This window comes from Corticium candelabrum, chromosome 21 (assembly GCF_963422355.1).
Source record: "Corticium candelabrum chromosome 21, ooCorCand1.1, whole genome shotgun sequence".
Taxonomy (NCBI): Eukaryota; Metazoa; Porifera; class Homoscleromorpha; order Homosclerophorida; family Plakinidae; genus Corticium; species Corticium candelabrum.
In genome coordinates, this window is record NC_085105.1 from 1,683,426 (window position 1) to 1,700,227 (window position 16,802).

Below are 16,802 nucleotides of genomic sequence, written 5' to 3' on the forward strand. Positions count from 1 at the left end.
TACCTAAAGCCATGAGGAACAATGTGGGTTTCGCGGCATATTTCCTGTGTCTGCTCCCTATAGCTAGGGCACCGTCTTCTAAGATTACGGCAATAGGACTAAAGGTGTCTTCCAGTGCGTCTAGGGCGGTTATAACCAGATTTCTCTTGAGAGAGTCTCATTTGGCCACTGAGAACATCACAGAATGACGCAAGATTGTCATCACTTGTGCCATAAGAGCCCGGATGTTACTCAGCTCACTGACTGTTCGTGGATCTATCTCAGTGTTGTTATCTCAGACGTTCAACAGTTGCATTGGTTCTGTTAGTCTTTTTATCACACCTACAGGAAATGCTATGAGAGACGTATCGGTTTCGAAAGACTGTCTCTCTAAGCCTAAGGACGCGTACCATCGTGTCCGTGCTCTAGAGACTAACGGAGAAATCGTGGATTTTCAATCGACAAAGTTAACGCAAACAGAGAGTAATACACAGCTTTCCGCCGAGCACAATTTGTCAAATCCGCCTCGCCGCTCTCCACGTGTGCACGTGCAATGCGGTAATGCATGAACGTAACGAGAACGATTATTTGAATGTAGCCAGGATGCAGTGCACGTGAATATGCTACTTTGTAGTAAGTCTTGTCAATCGGTTAAACTTAGGTCTATACATTGTAGATAGCTCTAACAAGTCGGTTAGCTAGAACATAGAAACGTACACAGAATGTATTATTTATTAGTTTACTGAACACCTGGTATACCACAACACACACTACGCTCCACCCAGACTCTCTACACGGTAACACCGACTGTCGCTGCAGGCTAGGTTGCATAGGTCTATTCGATCTGAGAGATCTAAGAGATCTCTGCTCAACTTTGTCGGTCATCTCAGCGTTATAGCATTGCTGTACATGTGCTATTCGTTCACACGTCGTATACAGCATCCCATGGCCATTCCGGTACAGAGAACATATGCATGCAAACACTAAAGCTGACAAGTTTTTACTAATGCAAGCATGTAGGTGTACGTCTAGCAAGGTTGCTGTTTTTCTTGCACATCCTGTAACCGCCTGGAGCCAGGAAGGTGGAGCAGTGTCTAACAGCGACCAGACACTCCACTACACATGCACTGATTACAAATACAATTACAACGCATGAAATCGAACTTAACAAACAGTTTATTTTATATTTAACTACAGCTAGATAGTAGCTACATGCTTTGCTACCGAACACGGGCAGCCACACAGACTCTAGATGATCCACAAACTAACAAAATGACAGGCCAAGCAAACAGTTTATACCAGCACACTAAACTAATCAGCAAGCAAGCGGTTCACAGTGAAACATCACGTCAAATCAGTCTGTGGAATTACTGTATGTATCTCCATCCTTCAGGGTCGCACTGGAACATCTCTTCTAGAGCAGACTGGATGCACTCCCATATGGCGGTACCAAGGGCATGAAGGTTAACAGGAGAGCTCTCAATTGAAACATGACACTTGAACCAGTTGTGTACTGGACGCCAAGTAAATTTAGACTCGGAATCGCAGCAATGTACAGGTTCACAACATACACCCGTCAGTCTGATCCATATGGCACCATCTTCTAAGATTACGTCAATAGGGTAGGTGCCTTCCAGTGCATCTTGGGCGGTTATAGCCAGATTTCTCTTGAGAGAGTCTAATTTGGCCACTGGGAACATCACATGATGACGAAGGATTGTCATCACTTGTGCCATAAGAGCCCGGCCGTTACTCAGCTCTCTGATTGTTTGTGGATCTATCTCAGTGTGGTTATGGTTAGCATGCAAAGCAAAGTTAGACAAATGTACTGTTCCTTGTCTCAGTGAACTCACTACACAGTCATTAAATGCACAAAATGACGGTTGCGCTGGAGTTGCTTCAGAGGTAGGCATAGCCGGTGGCAACGTCGAATTGGGATGTAAACCATCATCAGGTGTATGCATGGATCTACGCCGTCGTTCCACTGCAGTAGGAGCATCACCGCTTGAAGAACCTACCGTTGCTGTTTCAGTTGCTGTTGCTTCGGTTGCTGATTCACTTTGTTCTTCAGTCGGGATTGCAGGACTGGTTGGGATAGAAGTTGTTGAGACAGGGCATCCTTCTATTGTGCAGTACGAAGAGCACCCATCATCGTCCCAACGATTGCCGTCATCACATTCTTCTGAGTCTTCTGTCACAGTGTTACCGCATATTGCACCAATATTTCTGTCATCAGTTGTCAACGTTGAGTTATCCAACTCTCCTTCACATTGTCCGGTATTCACCTCTCTGCACTCTTCTCTGTCTAACGACAAATGAAATGCGTTCCTCATTACAGTCTGAGCGTCATCCAAGTCCTGCAGCAATGTAGAGCTCTCTCGGTATCCTGGAATGACAACAAGATGTCCCTGACCGGATGAATACAGTACTTGAGCCCATAGACAGTATGCAGCATAGGTGGCATTGACCACGTTTCTTGCAGCATCCCTGACACCACCTGCAGCTGCATCTGCAAGCCACTTCAAATGATTAATTTCTTCAGTCCCGTTCTCTGGGAGACATGGTCCAGCCAAGTTCAAAACATCCAGCCATTCATGTAAACCAAATGACCAGCTAGCAACCGCTTGCTCTGACGGAATCAGTTGAGAAGAGAAATCGATCTGAGACATAAAGGAAACGTCTGATCGTTGGTCATCACGGCATTGCTGTAGATTATTCTCCCACACGTTGAAGGCAGCATTCCATTCCGGTGCAACAACATTGACCAGAAGGAATGCAAACAACAGCTGAGGCAATAGATGGCTTTTAGCTCGAGTTGCGCTACAACAAACAACAGCTAGCTCTAGTTGGTAAGACAACGTACCAGGTAGCGCTCCTTTACCGACTGCATGCATGCGTATACGTACATGCGCTAGACAAGTGGCATCTAGACAATCGTTCAGCCCGACATTCTCGCAGTTCTTGTAATTGAAAACCCAGTCGCGGTACTGTAGCAACGGCTTCAAACTAAACATGCAGACTTAAGTCATCGGCACGCATGTGTCTACACAACAGTTACTACGCATGCATAGCCTCTAATTAAGTACTCGAGCCATTCGCATGCTGCTATCTAGGCCAGCATTAGACGACTACGCCTAGAGAAGTTCAAAGAACGTCTCGACTGTTACACTGATTCGTGCACAACTAGATACCGATACGTCAAATTGCGTTGTAAATACAGTCACTGACCTGATGATTTGCATCGTCTCGTTTTGTTCGTTCCGGATGAAACAACGCGACAACGAGAGCCTAAGTGAATGACCCCGACCAGCACGCGGTGCGTTCTCAAATGAATGTGGATGTAATAATACCGTGTGACTTGAACACTATACGTTACGTTAACGATTCCATGCATGCGTACATGCGCTAGGCAAGTGGCAGCTAGACAATCATTCAGCCAGATATTCTCGCAGTGCTTGTAATTGAAAACCCAGTCGCGGTACTGTAGCAACGGCTAAACATGCAGACTGCATGCGCATGCATGTGTCTAGAAAACAGTTACTAGGCATGCATAGCCTCTAATTTACTACTCCAGCCATTCGCATGCTGCTATCTAGGCCAGCAATACACGACTACACCTTGGAGTTCAAAGAACGTCTCGACTTTACACTGATTCATGCACGGCTAAATACCGATACGTCAAATTGCGTTGTAGATACAGTCACTGACCTGATGACTTGCATCGTCTCGTTTTGTTTGTTCCGGCTGAAACAATGCGACAACGAGAGCCTAAGTGAATGGCCCGACCAGCACGCGGTGCGTTTACAATGCAGGTGGATGTAATAATACCGTGTGACTTGAACATCATTTTATATGACAAGTTAGAAATGCATTGTAGTAGGAGTGGCTACATAAATCAGCGAAAGCAAACAAACAAGTGCGGATACTCTAATACTCTGCCAAATTGAGGGTATACGAATTCGATATCGCACTGTAGGTAGGGGTAGACGGTCAGTGGACGGTTCGGCCATTTAATTTTCTACATTTCAATTTTCATGTTTTCATTTTTCAATTTTCAATTTTTAGTAATTTTTTTTAATTTTTAATTTTTAATATTTAATTTTTTACTTGCATTCTTATTTAAAATTGTTGTGTTTATTAAATTTTAATTTTTAATTTTTAAATTTTTAATTTTTAATTTTCCATATTTTTGTAAAATGGTTTTCATCTTTTGATGTGTTGATGCTTGTGATCTTTAGATTTATCTTTTAAAATTTGATTTTTAGGCACCTATGTGCTCAAAACTAGAAACTTGATCGCGCTGAACCTTGCATGCTCAAATGCACTAGCAAGCATGCATGCACTCTAGCTGGTATGTATATATACGTTTACGCTTTAACTAATTAACCTAGTTGCTTTGGATGCATGCAGACGTAGACTCTTGGAAGGCACCGTCTCGAAGAATCTGTGCGGTACTGCAGTCGGACTATGACTCACTGAAGTGCTACCTCGATTCTATACTAGAGACGGCACCGATCAAACGAAAACGAGCTTCATCGGCCACCGCCTCGTCAACAGCGATCGGTTACGGCCTGCTGCAGTCGTTGAGCTCGAGCACTCGTGCCTCATCTCCGGATATGGATATCCTTTTCAAGATCGACGGCGAAGTAGAAGACGCGCCAACTCATCTCGGCCGCCTGGAGTCCAGCTTCGAACGAGTACACGAGCGACTCGAGAACATCGAAGACAAGATGGAGCAAGTGACTCGCCATCGGTTGCCATCGAAACGACGCACTAAATCGAAAGCAGCGACAATAGCAGCAAGAATGATGCGTTGCAAGATTTGCCACCTGCTCAGCAGAAGTCCGATAGCAGTGTCTATTTGCTGCCGACAATGGCTCGGCTGCGAACGTCGCACTTCTCAATGTGGGCGTTGCCCACTCTGCAACGCTACGTGGTCAGACGACAAACGTCCGCTGTCTCTTCGCGGTTTCGACGACATGAAAGAGCTCAAAAAAGAAATGCGAAATGAACTTGGGAGCGACGTAGCTCACGACGACAGCTCGTCGGACACGGAACTACCGATCATGTTACCATCTGCCACAACCCAAGGTGTCGGTGCCTCCTCGTCACACAGCTTGACTGCAGATGTGAACGTACGCGCCGACAATGAGAGCCCAGAGATTATTGAGTGACACATTGACATAGTCTACTTAATTAATAACTAGCTCTAGCTGTAAGCCGCGCTGTTCTACGTTAGCTAGTTGAGTTAGTTCGATTAATTGAGTTGAGCAAATAGAGTTCAGTTGAGTTGACTTCAACTAGAGTTCGGAAGGCGTTTGGACGTGCATGTCTGTTTACTTGGTGAGTTGTGCGACGTCATGAAAATGAGAAATGTGACCTGCTCTAGAGTACCACGCCCACCCTTGTATACGGTACCGGTACCGTGTACTACATCTAGAGTGTGCCCGTGAAAGCGCGCAGTCTACTACTTAATTAATTGTAGTAGGTTGACGGTTTCGATGTTTTAATTGTGTCTCGATTTTTCCTAGCAACAAACGTCGTTCCGTATACTTCGTCACCACAGTTTGCCAACTCGGCGATCCGCTAGCTAGTGGGGAGCCTATCTAGTTCTAACATAGCATTTTCCTCCAACCGGTTCATCTACAATAATGGTAGCGTGTTGTGTACAATGCACGTACAGTACGTGTACCTACACAGCTAGAGACCGAGGTATTCGCTGGCACAACGTTGTGTGTCAGAGCGAAGTTGTCAAGAGTTGCCGACGTAGTTTGGCACGTGACGGAAAGCAAAGTAAAAACAAACACCTGCTAGCGTGTTGGAAACGTGATCTCCTGAGACACGCGTGCGAATGGAAGCCCTGCTGGGACCCCCGCTGAGACCCCTGCTGTGTCTAGCGTCTTCGGTCATTTCAATTTTCTATTCATGTTAGAAATAGAAAAGCGAACAGCGCGTTCAAGTTTCTAGTTTTGAGCACATAGGTGCCTAAAAATCAAATTTTAAAAGATAAATCTAAAGATCACAAGCATCAACACATCAAAAGATGAAAACCATTTTTACAAAAATATGGAAAATTAAAAATTAAAAATTTAAAATTAAAAATTAAAAATTAAAATTTAATAAACACAACAATTTTAAATAAGAATGCAAGTAAAAAATTAAAAATTAAAAATTAAAAATTTAAAAATTAAAAATTAAAATTTAATAAACACAACAATTTTAAATAAGAATGCAAGTAAAAAATTAAAAATTAAAAATTAAAAATTAAAAAAAATTACTAAAAATTGAAAATTGAAAAATGAAAACATGAAAAGTGAAATGTAGAAAATTAAATGGCCGAACCGTCCACTGACCGTCATGACATGGATTTAATCAACAGTGAGGCTTGCCTCACTAAGTAGATTGTGACGTTGACTTAAGTGGGTTTGTTTAATTGAATGGATTGATATAGTGTTGTGTTGAGTGCCGTTGTAGTGGCTTTTGTAGTATGGGCATGACCGGTGGATGCTTTTGCTGAGTAATATACTACTACTACTACTACTACTACTATTGAGAGAACTGGTGTATTTGAACAATCAAACGGCATCTGCTAACACACTACTACTACTACTACTACTACTACTACTACTGAGAACTGGTGTATTTGAACAATCAAACGGCATCTGCTAACACACTACTACTACTACTACTTGAATAAACTACTACTACTACTACTACTAATAATAATAATAAAATCTCTACTACTTTTTTCAAAATACTACTACTGTATGTAAAAGCTTCCTCTATAGCAACAAGTTTCTAGGTTGTAACAACTTTGAGATAAACAGTCTTCTATAATCTACTTTCTGCTGCTTCCAGCAGAATGTTGAAGTCCCTTGAGGTTCTGTGAAGCTTGGACCTGCATCCTCGCAAACACATCACGCAGGCCCGAAGGAGTGCAAATGACAGTCGACATCTCAGCCAGTTGATAGTTGTGCTGTACTCGGTGTGGTGCTTTTCCGATAAAAGTGAGGCTAGTCTTTTCAAAAAAATAGACGTCAGTTTACTGCATCCTCCAGTGCATGCTAAAATGATTGGCGTGAACTACTACTACTACTACTACTACTACATTTCTGCTAGAGGAGTGTGGAGGCATGGAGAACGGGCATTTTTTGATGTGAGGGTTTTCTACCCAAACGCTGCTTCCAACCGCAAACACTCTTCACTCAAATCCGCCTATGTGAGTCACGAGAATGAGAAGAAACGCGCTTACGGTGAGAGAATTCGGGAAGTTGAGCATGGGTCTTTCACTCCATTAGTGTTTACGTCATACGGAAGCACAGGCCCAGAGGCAACAACCTTCTATAAGCGAGTGGCAAGTCTGCATGCAGCCAAGTCAGGAGAGCAGTACAGTAGAATTATGCAATTAATTCGCTGTAGATTGAGTTTTGCCCTACTTCGCTCGAGTATACTGTGTATCCGTGGAACAAGATCCTCTACGTATAGACCTATCAAAGTGGACCTGCTGGGACTCATTGAAAGTGAGGCCCACCTAGATGAGTAGGTGGTGACTATAGCTTGTGATAATAGTTAAGCATACAGTGTAATGACATAAAGTAGTAACTGACTTTTAATTGTTTGTTTTGCTGCGTGCGTATATCTGTCACTTATAGTGTTGTATGTTATTACTACTACTACTACTACTACTACTACTACTACTACTACTGAGAACTGGTGTTAGGGTTAGGGTTAGGGTTAGGGTTAGGGTTAGGGTTAGGGTTAGGGTTAGGGTTATGGGTTAGGGTTAGGGTTAGGGTTAGGGTTAGGGTTAGGGTTACTACTACTACTACTACTACTACTACTTAGAAGATATGGTGTATTTGAAACAATAGCAGACTACGTATACACAAACGGCAACCTACAGCGAATGGCAATAAACTATTACTACTACTAAACAATTACTGTCATATACAATAGTACAACTTTTACTACTACTATGTCATGTACAGTAAAGTCACTAAGCTGAGGAGGCTACTACTACTACTAGAGTTTATCGTTGTTGTTGTCGCGTTGCCTTCTCTGTACACACCACCGTCAAACAGTCAGTAAAGGTTGTTACATAATGTCGGATACGGACTTTGAACGACTGGAGGAGAGTGATATCGAAGTGGCTCGTTCTGTATCTCTTGCTTCAAGCTCAAAGGTGGTTTGTCTTGACTGGGATTATTGTCTCTGTCATACTGTTGAAAGTGCATCATCTGATCCCATTATACAATTTTCGCATCGCAGTTGGGAAAAACTACACGAAGTATCGCGTGTAAGAGGAGATGACGATCTCACGTACGAATTTTTGTCTAGAAACAGCAGTTCTTCAGACGATTCTCTTAGAGGAGGCTACCACCGTCGGTGTTACCAAGACTGCTCGAACAAAACTAATGTATTGCGTCTTCTCCGTCGCAAGCAAGCAGAGTCCTCAGCAGTGAAAGAGGCGATACCTCCGTCGGCTCAATCTCGCAGTGACAACACAAGACACGTTCGAAGCGCTTTTCCAGTTACCGACTACAGGTTTCGTATTATTTGTCAAAATAATACCAGCAAACAAAAACGAACGAAAAGTCGTCTCGTTTCCTGTGAATTGGACGCCGGTACCAATCGCCTTACAAAGGCCGCACAACTACACAAAGATGAACGTTTGCTATTAGCATTACAAGGAGATATCTATGCCAATGAGGTTAAATACCACCGATCTTGCTACGTCCGTTTTACAAAAATAACCCGTTAAGCGGTTCCTGCTGACGACGATGCCATCATGTTGATGCTTGCACATCAGAATCTAAAGACGAAATTACGGCAGCCGACACCAAGGCATTTAGTGTAGTGACCAGCATTGTGCAAACACCCATACTAGAGCGTCGACAGGTTATTTGTACCAAGATACTACGAGATGTATTTTCAGAAGCAATCTCGAATCCTACGTATCGGACAGAAAAACTGGAAAGACTGTTGAGACGGCGCTTTGGAGAACGTTTGTCATTTTGGTGCTCGAAAAATTAGACCGAAAGAGAGGTGGTATATGCGTCTGACCTTATACCTGGAGAAGTGCTTCAAGCTCTCCTAGAGTCGTCTTCGGTATCTGAAGCATCCTCGGTTTCTTCAGCTTCGCTTGCTGTTACACACTCTGTCACACCATCTGCGGAATTGTATCACGCAGCCATGAAATTGCGATCATTTGTGCTCAACCTAAAAAACGAAATGCTTTGGCCACCCAGGGCCGTTGACATCACAGAAGAGGACATTAGAATTCCCAGCAATTTGTACAATTTACTAGCGTGGATTCTAGGTGGAGGGGAAACTGCGTTGATTTTTACGTCGAACACTCATCCAGAGTAGAGACTGATGCACTGATTCATAAATTAGTAATGTCTTTTGCTCGGGTATAGTTTATGCAACACACAACGGTCGAGTCAATTAGAAACGCCCTAACATATCGCTTTATCCACTGCATTTCGTCATCTCAAGGGAAACACGACAATTCTCTCTTTGGTGAACAAGTTTGGGCATCGTATTTCGCGCACACATCTGGACGAAGTTGATACGGCGGTAGCAAAACAACTACTTGAGGAGAGAGAGAGGGTTTATGTCATACATTACCGGTAACATTCAGCTTAGTCGACCTGCAGTCTTTTGCTTAATTAATAATGATATCCTAGAAGACACATTGTCTGGAAAGAGTTCCACCCACTGTACTAATGGTATACTAGTGCAGCGTAGTGCAAGTACCGCTGTCATTGTGGAACCGCGTAGCTTTGTAGAACCGGATAATGTCAGAGGATGGAATTCGAACGCACTGGTTTCGTGAACCAGCTCTTACATGTGATCACTAAGAGGCCGACACGAGAATATTTGTTCATGCCAAACTTGCATGTTCGACGGAAGATGGTCAAGCGCAGACTGTCGTGATATCATCGCCAGACACTGATGTCGCAGTCATTGGAATTTACCATTCATTCTCTATTGAAGCCTGATTATTGTGGTCGACTGGTGCCAAAGAACGTAGACGAATTATTGATTTAGGAGCAATTGCAAACAGCTTAGGCTAAGATCTTGTGATTGCTCTGCCAGGAATGCATGCGTTCGATACTACGTCATGTTTTAGAGGGAAAGGTAAACGAGCCACTTTCCATCTCATACAACAAAAAATTGGATTCTGTTCGGCTGGCAATGTCTGGCCTAGAAAACTCATTGCCCTGCCGTGACGACGTTATGGAACGGTGTGAGGCGTCGGTACGCCATTTGTACAAGCTACCAATGTGCATGTTCATGTTTTGATTCCGGTTTGGGATGCACCGATGTTTGCGGGTGTTGCAATTGTAAAAACCAACGCCAGGAAGAGTGCAACACTCTAGAATCAGAGAAAGCTAACTCCACCTCCGCAAAGTTGGACGATACAGCACTACCTTCTGACTTTGATGAAGATGATTCGGAATCTAATTCAGAGTCTGATATTGAGTGACCATACTACTTTTATAGATTAATCGCAGTGTATACGATGTAGTACGTACACTTGATGCAGTAGTTATTTTAGCGTATTTTAGTTAACGTTGCGCAACGAGTTTATTATTTATCACTTAATTAATAAACGGAGTAGTGTAAATACAATTTTAGACAACATTAGCTAAATCAAGAAAAACGCTGCAAAGCCCGCATTGCGCTCTTCTTACGACGGTCTGGTGTCCAAGGCTTTACTTACTGATTGATATGCTCTAGTGCAGGTGTCGCACATTTCCGACGCTGCCAACATTTAAAATATTTATGTACTACAACATCTCTTTACATCCGTAATAGAAAAACTTGGTATACCCGAGGGGGAGGGTGAAATGAAATGACACGCTACGAACTTCCGCACAAGGACTATAATGAGATAGGATGCGTGCATACCAGTCTGGTCTTTAGTGAAGCATTTGAGAAACCAAATCCGGTCTTTAGATAGCCGATTTCAGACCCCATCGCGCGAAAGGATGACGCGGCGGAATGGGTCTGGCTACGCGAGACTAGATGCGCTGTAGTAGTGGTGATGGCAGCGCACCCGGACTGCAATCCACACTGCGTCTGGGGCGAGACTAGCCTAGAACATGTTTCAACTGACAGTTTGACGTAAAAAGTGAGGTAAGTTCCGATTTCATTTTTGCGCTCCCGTACAATCTCCCTGCAAATATTGATGGACAAATTATGTCGTCTAGCGGTATGTGTACATGTTAGGCAAACACTGCACAAGTGTTTCTAGGTGTACGTCTAACAATCACATTACAATGGTGCTGGGAAGTTAGAGCAAAGTGCATGTCTCTTGCGAGACCATGCACCTCGTACAGCGACCAGACACTCTACTATATACACATGCTCTGATTGCAAACACACAATAATACCGAACTCAACAAAACAGTTTAGCTAGAGGTAATGCCAACTATATAGATCGAGCTATATGTTTGCTACCATAATTGTCAAACAAGCAGCCACCTAGACTACTGATGATCTAAAAACTAAAACAAACTGACAGACCAAGCAAACTGTACATGTGAGCATACTAAATTGACCAGCAAGCAAGTGGTTCACAGTGAAACATCTCAAATCAGTGTGTGGAATTACTGTATGTATAATCTCCATCCATACGGGTCGCACTAGAAAATCTCTTTTAGTTAACTAGAGCAGACTGGATGCACTCCCGTAAATATAATATGGCGGTACCAAGGGCATGAGGGTTAACAGGAGAGGTCTCAATTGAAACATGACACTTGAACTAGTTGCGTACTGGACGCCAAGTAAATCTAGACCCGGAATTTCGCGTGCGGACACCGCCCCCTCTCCGCTCCTCGCGCGCGCGTTAGGAGGGGCTGTGCAAGAGACTAGGCAAAACCCTACCTAAAGCCATGAAAAAACAATGTGTGTTTCGCGGCATATTCCCTGTGTCTGATCCCTATAGCTATGGCACCATCTTCTAAGATTACGGCAATAGGATTATAGGTGTCTTCCAGTGCGTCTAGGGCGGTTATAATCAGATTTCTCTTGAGAGAGTCCCATTTGGCCACTGAGAACATCACAGGATGACGCAAGATTGTCATCACTTGTGCCATAAGAGCCCGGATGTTACTCAGCTCACTCACTGTTCGTGGATCTATCTCAGTGTTGTTATCTCAGACGTTCAACAGTTGCATTGGTTCTGTTAGTCTTTTTATCACGCCTACAGGAAATGCTATGAGAGACGTACCGGTTTCGAAAGACTGTCTGTCGAAGCCTAAGGACGCGTACCATCGTGTCCTTGCTCTAGAGACTAACGGAGAAATCGTGGATTTTCAATCGACAAAGTTAACGCGAACAGAGAGTAATACACAGCTTCCCGCCGAGCACAATTTGTCAAATCCGCCTCGCCGCTCACCACATGTGCACGTGCAATGCGGTAATGCATGAACGTAACGAGAACGATTATTTGAATGTAGCCGGGATGCAGTGCACGTGAATATGCTACTTTGTAGTAAGTCTTGTCAATCAGTTAAACTTAGGTCTATACATTGTAGATAGCTCTAACAAGTCGGTTAGCTAGAACATAGAAACGTACACAGAATGTATTATTTATTAGTTTACCGAACACCTGGTATACCACAACACACACTACGCTCCACCCCGACTCTCTACACGGTAACACCGACTGTCGCTGCAGGCTAGGTTGCATATGTCTATTCGATCTGAGAGATCTAAGAGATCTCTGCTCAACTTTGTCGGTCATCTCAGCGTTATAGCATTGCTGTACATGTGCTATTCGTTCACACGTCGTATACAGCATCCCATGGCCATTCCGGTACAGAGAATATATGCATGCAAACACTAAAGCTGACAAGTTTTTACTAATGCAAACATGTAGGTGTACGTCTAGCAAGGTTGCTGTTGTTGTTCTTGCACATCCTGTAACCGCTGGGAGCCAGGAAGGTGGAGCAGTTCTAACAGCGACCAGACACTCTATTACACATGCACTGATTACAATTACAATTACAATGCATGAAATCGAACTCAACAAAACAGTTTATTAACTACAGCTAGATAGTAGCTACATGCTTTGCTACCAAACACGCGGAGCCACACAAACTCTAGATGATCCACAAACTAACAAAATGACAGGCCAAGCAAACAATTTATACGAGCACACTAAATTGATCAGCAAGCAAGCGGTTCACAGAAGTAGCAGTCAGTTATGCGAGCATACTAAACTAATCAGCAAGCAAGCGGTTCACAGTGAAATATCACGTCAAATCAGTCTGTGGAATTACTGTATGTATCTCCATCCTTCAGGGTCGCACTGGAACATCTCTTCTAGAGCAGACTGGATGCACTCCCATATGGCGGTACCAAGGGCATGAGGGTTAACAGGAGAGCTCTCAATTGAAACATGACACTTGAACCAGTTGTGTACTGGACACCAAGTAAATAGATACTCGGAATTGCAGCAACGTACAGGTTCACAACATACACCCGTCAGTCTGATCCATATGGCACCATCTTCTAAGCTTATGGCAATAGAGTAGGTGTTTTCCAGCACATTTAGGGCGGTTATAGCCAGATTTCTCTTGAGGGAGTCTAATTTGGCCACTGGGAACATCACATGATGACGCAGGATTGTCATCACTTGTGCCATAAGAGCCCGGCCATTACTCAGCTCTCTGATTGTTTGTGGATCTATCTCAGTGTGGTTAGCATGCAAAGCAAAGTTAGACAAATGTACTGTTCCTTGTCTCACTGAACTCACTACACAGTCATCAAACGTACAAATTGACAGTTGCGCTGGAGTTGCTTCAGAGGTAGGCATAGCCGGCGGCAACGTCGAATTGGGATGTAAACCATCATCAGGTGAATGCATGGATCGACGCCGTCGTTCCATTGCAGTAGGAGCATCACCGCTTGACGAACTCACCGTTGCTGCTTCAGTTGCTGTTGCTTCGGTTGATGATTTCCTTTGTTCTTCAGTCGGGATTGCAGGACTGGTTGGGATAGAAGTTATTGAGACAGGGCATCCTTCTATTGTGCAGTACGAAGAGCACCCATCACCGTCCAAACGATTGCCGTCATCACATTCCTCTGAGTTTTCTGTCACAGCGTTACCGCATATTGCACCAATATTTCTGTCATCAGTTGTCAACGTTGAGTTATCCAACTCTCTCTTACATTGTCCGGTATTCACCTCTCTGCACTCTTCTCTGTCTAACGACAAATGAAATGCGTTCCTCATTACAGTCTGAGCGTCATCCAAGTCCTGCAGCAATGTAGAGTTCTCTCGGTATCCTGGAATGACAACAAGATGTCCCTGACCGGATGAATACAGTACTTGAGCCCATAGACAGTATGCAGCATAGGTGGCTGTGACCAAGTCTCTTGCAGCATCCCTGACACCACCTGCAGCTGCATCCGCAAGCCACTTCAAATGATTAATTTCTTCAGTCCCGTTCTCTGGGAGACATGGTCCAGTCAAGTTCAAAACATCCAGCCATTCATGTAAACCAAATGACCAGTTAGCAACCGCTTGCTCTGACGGAATCAGTTGAGAAGAGAAATCAATCTGAGACATAAAGGAAACGTCTGATCGTTGGTCATCACGGCATTGCTGTAGACTATTCTCCCACACGTTGAAGGCAGCATTCCATTCCGGTGCAGCAACATTGATCCGAAGGAATGCAATCAACAGTTGAGCCATAAGATAGCGCCTAGATCGAGTTGCGCTACAACAAACAACAGCTAGCTCTAGTTGGTAAGACAACGTACCAGGTAGCGCTCCTTTACCGACTGCATGCATGCGTATACGTATATGCGCTAGACAAGTGGCATCTAGACAATCGTTCAGCCCGACATTCTCGCAGTTCTTGTAATTGAAAGCCAAGTCGCGGTACTGTAGCAACGGCTTCAAACTAAACATGCAGACTTCATCGGCACGCATGTGTCTACACAACAGTTACTACGCATGCATAGCCTCTAATTAAGTACTCGAGCCATTCGCATGCAGCTATCTAAGCCAGCATTAGACGACTACGCCTAGAGAAGTTCAAAGAACGTCTCGACTGTTACACTGATTCGTGCACAACTAGATACCGATACGTCAAATTGCGTTGTAAATACAGTCACTGACCTGATGATTTGCATCGTCTCGTTTTGTCCGTTCCGGCTGAAACAATGCGACAACGAGAGCCGAAGTGAATGACCCCGACCAGCACGCGGTGCGTTCTCAAATGCATGTGGCTGTAATACCATGTGACTTGACCACTAAACGTTAAGTTAACGATTGCATGCATGCGTACATGCGCTAGACAAGTGGCAGCTGGACGGTGCGTGACCATTTCGTCCATTCCATTTTCAATTTCCGGCAACAATTGAATATTGAATTAGAAATTGAAAATTGCCTACAAGTTGCTTGCAATTTCAATATTCAATTCTATTAAAAATTGAAAATTGATTGATCGACGGACTATAATTATTTGCGGATTAAAATGAATATTGAAAACACATTTAATTTCTAACCAATTTCCTTTTTCAATGCAATTGAATATTGAAATTGCAAGCACGTTAGTTCAATTTTCAATATTAAATTCAATATTCAATTTAATTTAAAAATTGAATATTAAATTTTGAATTTGCGTGGCCAATTCGTCCATTCCATTTTTAATTTTTGAGACAAATTGAAAATTGAATGTCAAATTAAAAATTGACTGGCGTTGCTTGCTCTTACAATATTCCATTACATTGAAAATAGAACTTGATTGAAGACCAATTGTCATTTCAATATTCGTTTACTTTGCAAATAGATTCAATCTTTCCATCCGTCCAATTTTCGTAAATTATGAATATTAGATTAGAGCCTCCGATGCAATTTTCTTTCTCCGTACTAAATGTAAATAGAAAGTTACCCGCAGCTGCTAGCGCGAGCCATATCTCATAAACGGTATAATGACACCGCGCGGGCGGTCGCCGGTGACTTCAATATTCAATTCTATTGAAAGACGAAAGTTGCGTCTAGCTTAGCCACGCCCAGCCACGCCTCTGGCACGCATGCAATGTAATGCAATTAAGAGATGCAAGGAAAGCCTTAACTGGCACGCGACCGACCTCTCACAACAAGTCGGTAAGCACTTGCACCTGGCTCTCGTCAACCGTCACGCTCAATCGTGAGACATTCCTTGCGGCGATGAGCGAGGGACGCCCTTGGCATGGAGGCACGCGTCTAGGGCATCTAGAATCAACGAGATCAACGTCTAGCCTACACTGGAAAGTTGACGTCTGGTCGATTTAGAAAGACTTCAAGCAACTATCTAGCTAGAGGACATTTGCGTGGATCATCTAGACCACGCCTCTAAACATCTGACGGGGAAGCCCCAGCCGGTATCTATCATCTGACGATATAACGGCACGTCGTGCATTCTCTCCACTCTCGATCTCCATGGACGAAGTTGACGAAGATTTTGTTCGGAAGCGAGTCGAAGAGGGTAATAGTCATGCTGTCATCAGTGAAGAATTACAGACGATGTTTCCAGGACTTCGGGGACTTAGCGAACGATCTGTTCGACGTTTCTGTACAGATTTTTCCAAATATGAGCTATAGGTAGTCTTAAGACACACTAACCAGGTGATTGACATTAATTGTTATGTGATTTATTTCTCTAGTTCAACAAACTTTGGCAATGGACAACAATGTTAACAGCAAATTTGAATGATCTAGCTCTATATGTCCGTGTTCTTTGACATGTATTAAAATCAAACGTATTATAATTAGCAGAAGTCTTCTAGAGCCCATTCTGGTACAATGTCATTCCCGG

The 16,802-nt window shown here is 43.5% G+C and overlaps 3 protein-coding genes across 4 annotated transcripts; 1 reads left to right on the plus strand and 2 right to left on the minus strand.

The window, feature by feature from the left end:
• Positions 1–1,142: 1,142 nt before the first annotated feature.
• Positions 1,143–3,723, minus strand: LOC134196564 (uncharacterized). Of its 2 annotated transcripts, none has more exons than XM_062665730.1 (2): positions 3,688–3,723; positions 1,143–2,799 (listed from the first exon to the last, which is right to left on the minus strand). In XM_062665730.1, the coding sequence occupies exons 1-2, from the start codon at positions 3,699–3,701 to the stop codon at positions 1,347–1,349; spliced, it is 1,467 nt and encodes a 488-aa protein (XP_062521714.1). In that variant the 5' UTR covers positions 3,702–3,723; the 3' UTR covers positions 1,143–1,346. The 2 variants fall into 2 exon arrangements, with proteins under 2 accessions (XP_062521714.1, XP_062521713.1); XM_062665729.1 differs by lacking the exon at positions 3,688–3,723 and adding an exon at positions 3,208–3,335.
• A 656-nt stretch (positions 3,724–4,379) lies between these two features.
• On the plus strand, positions 4,380–5,244 carry LOC134196809 (uncharacterized). The gene has a single exon (XM_062666029.1). It carries the CDS (start codon positions 4,380–4,382, stop codon positions 5,151–5,153), a length of 774 nt encoding a protein of 257 aa, XP_062522013.1. The 3' UTR covers positions 5,154–5,244.
• A 7,773-nt stretch (positions 5,245–13,017) lies between these two features.
• LOC134196469 (uncharacterized) lies at positions 13,018–15,192 on the minus strand. Its single transcript, XM_062665605.1, has 2 exons — positions 15,122–15,192; positions 13,018–14,717 (listed from the first exon to the last, which is right to left on the minus strand). The coding sequence occupies exons 1-2, from the start codon at positions 15,133–15,135 to the stop codon at positions 13,271–13,273; spliced, it is 1,461 nt and encodes a 486-aa protein (XP_062521589.1). The 5' UTR covers positions 15,136–15,192; the 3' UTR covers positions 13,018–13,270.
• Between the last annotated feature and the right edge of the window lie 1,610 nt (positions 15,193–16,802).

Coding starts and splice junctions, on each gene's coding strand:
- LOC134196809 (XM_062666029.1), top strand. CDS start 4,380: ATGCATGCAGACGTAGACTCTTGGAAGGCACCGTCTCGAAGAATCTGT.